This window comes from Hyperolius riggenbachi, chromosome 6, assembly GCF_040937935.1.
Source record: "Hyperolius riggenbachi isolate aHypRig1 chromosome 6, aHypRig1.pri, whole genome shotgun sequence".
NCBI lineage: Eukaryota > Metazoa > Chordata > Amphibia > Anura > Hyperoliidae > Hyperolius > Hyperolius riggenbachi.
This window is the reverse complement of record NC_090651.1, coordinates 35,463,347-35,469,346: the sequence shown is the minus strand read 5'-3', so window position 1 is coordinate 35,469,346 and position 6,000 is coordinate 35,463,347. Positions and strand designations below refer to the sequence as shown.

Here is a 6,000-nt window from a genome sequence, read left to right as displayed (position 1 = left end):
GGAGCCCACTAAATTATTGCCAATGACTATGTTCAGAGTTTAGGAGCCCACTAAATTATTGTCATGGACTATGTTCAGAGTTTAGGAGCTCACTAAATTATTGCCATGGACTATGTTCAATGTTTAGGAGCTCACTAAATTATTGCCATGGACTATGGTCAGAGTTTAAAAGCCCACTAAATGATTGTCATAGATTATATGTTCAGAGTTTAGGGGCCCACTAACCGAATGGACTAATGTCAGAGTTTAAAAGGACACTATTATTCTCATGGATCACATTCAGTTTAGAAACACACTAAATTATTGTAAATGGACCATGTTCATAGTTTCGGAGCAAAACAAATTATTGTCATGGACCAGGTTCAGTGTTTAGGAGCCTACTAAATTATTGTCATGGACCATGTTCACAATTTAGGAGCAAAATAAATGGTTGGCATGGACTATGCTCTGAATTTATGTGCACACAAAATGATTGTTATGGACGGTTAACAGAATTCTACAATACTACTAGCAATAGCAACTAATCAGATTTCAGTTTACTAAAGGCCGACTCATCAGAAGTAGACTTTTGATTGGTTCCTATAGGTGATGTTAGTTTGTTAGCATTACTGAATAAGCAGAATTGTCTTACACCATAAGTACTAATGAGGTTTTCTTTGGTGAGTTCATGAAAGTGGATTTCTTGGCCGAGCACTTTAATGCTGGAGGACGCCAGAGGAGCCTGCAGAGCAAGATTACGGAATCCAGAGAGCTGTGGGGGAAATAAGAAAAACGAGCATTAGACAAGATAACACATTTATTGCAGTGAGGAAGGGCACTGGAGATTGAGGATAGCAATGGTCAATAAGATGCTAATAACTCCAAGTAGATGTAAATATTATGCTAATTTTATGCGCATTTATCCAGCATAGAAATAGTCCATTCAGATCCCACATCTGCATAATTTTTGCATACAACTGGCAATAAAAGTTGAAACAGCATGTAATTATTAGCATCTCACGGACCATCCCTCAGTGCTTGTTCACACTTAGGGCTGGTGCACACCGAGCGGGTTTTCTGGCGTTTTGACAGCGGCTGCGGATACGCTAGGGTAATGTATTACAATGGGGTGGTGCACACCAGAGCGGGAGGCGTTGTGCTGAAACGCATACTCCCGGGCTGAGGCATTTTTTGGATTGCGGAGGCCTCCAATGTTAAGTATAGGAAAAACGCAAACCGCTCTGAAAAACGCCAGTTCAGAGCGGTTTTGCAGGCGTTTTTGTTACAGTAGCTGATCACTAACAGCTTTACTGTAACAATATATGAAATCTACTACACCAAAACCGCTACCCAAAACCGCAAAATGCTAGGTGAAACGCTTCATAAAAATAAGAAAAAGCGTTTTAAAAACCGCTAGCGTTTTGCGGATCTGCTAGCGGTTTTGGTGTGCCCCAGGGCTATGAGTGTTTGAGAGGTTTTTTAAGTGCTGGTGATTTTAGAAATCGCCCAAAAAAACGCTTGTGCAATGATTCCCTATGAGAGTGTTCACATATGAGCGGTTCGATTGCGATCCGCTTCCAAAAGCACTGCCTGTACCATTTTCTGAGCGCTTTGGCTCAATGGAAGGTATAGGGTAATTGCAAAGTGCTTGAAAAAGCCATTTCCTGAGCGCTTTTGTGAATAAATACATTGTATTTATTCATTTCTGGATACAAGACTTCGCTACAAGAATCGCTCTGCAACAGCGCTTAGAAAAGCGCCTAGAAAGCACAGGGAAAAGCTATTAAAAGCGCTTGCAGTAGCCCTGGCGATTTATAATGTGAACATAGCCTGACTGAGAAACGGGAGAAATTGTTTATAACCCGATATAGAGGTTGCAGTTCTAGGGTAGGTCCGGCAGGGGGTGACCAAATACTATTTTTACATATGTACTGGAGTCCTACAGAATTCCCTTATATACTGTTCCACCCCCTTCTTCCCCATTAGGGATCTATTCATATTTCTACAGGTGGCTAAACGCTTGCATGCATGGGCGTAACAATCACCCCTGCAACCCCTGCCATCGCAGGGGGGCCCAGGCTCCTCCTCTCTCTCCCCAACTGCATGTGCAGCCAATTAGCAAAGAAACCTCCCCTAATTTTTTTTCCTGCTTCCAGACACTGCTTCACAGCAGAACACTCTCTGCCCCCATTCGCTGGCTCCCAATCACGTGACCCTCATGGGGTTCAGTGACCAAGGGGGCTCGTGTTATTTTTTACAGGCGGGCCCTTTTAAGTCTAGTTACGCCCCTGCTTGCATGGATTTCAACGTGACCATTCCTGGACTTTGGACTTACTATATGGTGACTGTCAACCACCACGGTCAAGCACCCACATGACAATGATGAAATGCTACCTTACTACAGTCGTTAAATGCTTCTTGAAATACGTACAGCTTCGATGATCTTCATGATGACCTTTCTTGCGGAATATTCGCTGTAGGGAAAATTTCCCTTCTTCAGAAGTGCCTGAAGTCCTTCAGCCCTCAAGTGAATCTGGAACGATATTCACAGGATTATAAAGTGAGTCAAATTGTAAAAACCGGTGCTGTAGACCAGATGTTCCTCCGCTTCTGGCCTCCCTACCTCTATGAGATCCGCAGCAGCACCTGATGTGTATCCTCGGACTTTAATGATGATATTAGAGGGCAGCAAGGTGATTGGACTGTTCATGATTAGAACGTCAGCAGCGGCACCAGTCATGAGCGGGTCTGTAGAAAGTAACAGATGCATTGTTTTAGAAAATCATAGTGCATTGTATACGGTATATAAGAACCTCATAAGAACTTATAAATCCCCCATGTATGCAAGAAAAATAGAACTTAACCAATTAAGTGGAGGGCTAAACAGAGGACGAGCCTGATATAATAATCTAAAATAGACCCAAACAAAAGCTTCTGACTCACTACGACGTACCTGGGAATTATGTAAAAATCTTACTTTTTGAGAGAGGGATTTTTACTGAGTGCTCTTTCAAACTTGGAACTGATCCGTGCCTTTTGAGGGATCGCTCCTAGGATGCGTTTAGAAAGGTAACTTTTATGTTAACTTTCACATTAGACGAAGCGTTCCAGAGCGTTACGTTGTAACACATCTGAGAGCCAGTGGTGCTCATCCAATATTCGGGTATCCGAACTACCCAGATAATCCTTTTCCGCTATCCCAAATTTGAATATCAATTCGGATATTTTTTAAAATCCAAATAGCACTATCTGACAAACTCGGATTTCCTATTTGAAATCCGAAATCCGGGCGCATAGTTAGTTCGGATATCCGAGCAGAAGCCAAAATCACCTTCAATGGCAAAAATCCCTTTCGAAGGCAATCAGGCAGAGAGAGAGAGAGAGGGAGAGACCTCCGAACAGGATTTTGGCCATTTGAAGAGACTTTTGGAAGCATTTTAATCCATTTTCAGGTCACTTCTGGTTTCTTTCCGGATATCTGAATCCAGCCGGATATCCAGGATATTGGATTTGGATATCCGAGTGTACCCGGATACCAAAAAGGACAGATTCGGATATCCGATTCGGATCCGGATATCTGGGTATCCGGATCCGGATCAATTCGGATTTTGAAAAGAGGTATCCGAGCACCCCTGCTGGGAGCTTCATAATGTCCAGTGCTGGCGTTTTCCTGTGGGGTGAATTAGAACTACCACTGGTAATCAGCGTCGCACTGCAACTTCCCGATGTCACGGCACAGGTCATTAACGCGTGCACGAATTCGGTTCGTGCATGCTTTCTGTGATGTGAATGAGCCCTGAGGGCTCGTGATCTCATGGTTCAGCTGTCTACAGTTGAGGCAGGAAAGGGAAGGGGGGGGGGGGGGTCAGGGAGTTTGAAATGCAAGAAAGATTACATTTATATTGTGCATTTCTCCCAGCACACTCAAAGCGCTTGAGCTGCAGCGACTTTACAATCAGTAGCAGTAGCCCAAGGATTCCTTTCTGAAAAGGCGCTGGCTTGCCACGATTTGATTCCAGCTCACTTGTGTCAGAGGCAGAACCCTTAACCATTACAATATCCAGCCACTAGCCTGTTTACCAGGGCCAGATTACTGTAAAGGCCCTGGCCTTGGGCGGCTGCATATGGAGGTGGAGGCTGCAAGAGGCAATATGAAAAGAAATATATATTTTTTTCAGTGGAGAGGGCAAGAGTTACAATCTTTAACTAGTTTGATTTGCGCTCCCTCAGTGTCCTGTCTTTCTCCAATACTATAGTGGTTTGCATTAAGGTAGAATCCACTTGCTCACGTAAGGATGGATATTTTACATACCTTCTGATTTAATCACGTCAAATTTTTACATGATGTGATTCTCTAAGTAAAGGATCTTTTTGGTTTCTTTTTGGATTTTTACTAAAATCTCAGTGGTTCTACTTTTCTATGACCTAAATAGGTACAATCTTTTTAGTTGAAACACCGACATCAAAAACCCCTCCAAAAGTATGTACAGGACACAGGGTCCTCGTTATCTGGAACTCAACTAATCAGCAGTCAGACCTCACAGTGGTGAAGGCCAACTTTTTGTGGGCTCTGCTGTGCTTAAAGTCTGTGTTCCACAGCTCCCCCACAGTACCAATACAGAGTTCATGGTATGTAAGTAGAGTGATATTTTTAAACTTGTCAATAAATTGCCTTTTAAGCCACCAAAAAGCAAGAAAATACTCAAAATAATTTTGATAGTACTATTTCACCATCTTTTTGGTACTTTTTTAGTTGAAAAGTGCTGAAAAGTTATTTTAAAATCAGAGATGAAAAATTATCCCCTGGGAGAAAAATCAGGTGAAAAAGTGAATTGCATATGGCCCTGGGTCTCAAGCAACCAGAAGCAGCCATCCATTATCAGTGCCAAATAACCAAGACTTAACTATATTCCCTTTTCACACACACACTGTTGTACATGGATGTCACATGTGGAAGAAGTGTCTGCACATGGAATTGGGGGGGGCGGGGGGGGGGGGGCTGCTGCTCATTATGGAAGCTGAGCAACAAGAAATTTGGCCTTGCTGGTTACAAGTTCAGTGGGAAAGTAAACAGACATGTGATTGGCTGTTGTGGGGTTACTTGTTTCTCTGGAGGGGCGGGGTTTAGGAGTTCTTACTCACAGTTAAAGGTGGAAATGTGGAATGCTTTGCTGTAACGCATGCTCATTTTGTCCAGAGCTGGATTCAGAAGCTTAATGGCAATGCGGCTGGCTGCCCTCCTAATTAAAAATAAAGAAAACAATAATGAGACCACAAATGGAACAATATAAAAAAAAAATCTAATTTTGATGTAAGAAGACTTTCCATGATGGCTGCACTTAGACTTATATGGAGGCTGCCATATTTATTTCTTCTTAAGCAATACCAGTTGCCTAGCAGTCCTGCTAATCCTCTGCCTCTAATCCTTTTAGCCATAGATCCTGAACAAGCATACATGTCTGATGTTTCTGACTGAAGTCTGACTAGATTACACATGCTTGTGCTATTCGGACACCACTGTAGCCAAAGAGATCAGCAGGGCTGCCAGGCAACTGGCATTGTTTAAAAGATTATCTGGCTTACTGCTCTCTACCAGTTAGATGTAAGGTATAAATAACTATTCGCCATAGCGAATCTCTTATATACTAAAAAAACATACAAATTTAGTACTGAGTGATCACAACAAGGAAAATATGAAAATATGCATCAAAATAGCCCGCATGTCATACCTGAGTGTACCTGAGGCAACATGTGACCTGATGAGATAAACAGGTGTATGTACAGTACAAAACGTATTATTAACCAGGCTGTTTTACTTGTTTTATTTTGCCTGAAAGAGTTACTTTCTAGGTATGGAAGTGATAGATTCTGTCTTGTCAGTAACCTTGTTAGGTATATAGTAAGCATCACTGATAAGCAAATTACAGCCATAAAAGTTTTCCTGGCAGAACACAACTTCTGAGGACAGGGGAGAGATAGGACAAGGTCAATAGTTCATGTATTTTCACTCTGGGACCCTTA

At 42.3% G+C, this 6,000-nt stretch overlaps 1 protein-coding gene and 1 long non-coding RNA gene across 2 annotated transcripts in view; one reads left to right on the top strand and one right to left on the bottom strand.

Annotated features, from left to right (window-relative positions):
• Positions 1–6,000, bottom strand: part of LOC137520779 (vitellogenin-A2-like) — a 68,716-nt gene that overhangs the window by 38,569 nt on the left and 24,147 nt on the right. Inside the window, exons 13-16 of the mRNA XM_068239133.1 lie at positions 5,122–5,219; positions 2,603–2,727; positions 2,411–2,512; positions 632–751 (exon numbers count right to left, since the gene is read on the bottom strand). Of these exons, the coding sequence (XP_068095234.1) occupies positions 632–751; positions 2,411–2,512; positions 2,603–2,727; positions 5,122–5,219 (445 nt within the window). The remainder of the gene's footprint in view (positions 1–631; positions 752–2,410; positions 2,513–2,602; positions 2,728–5,121; positions 5,220–6,000) is intronic.
• Positions 1–6,000, top strand: part of LOC137520780 (uncharacterized) — a 42,735-nt gene that overhangs the window by 31,831 nt on the left and 4,904 nt on the right. The window lies entirely within an intron of this gene.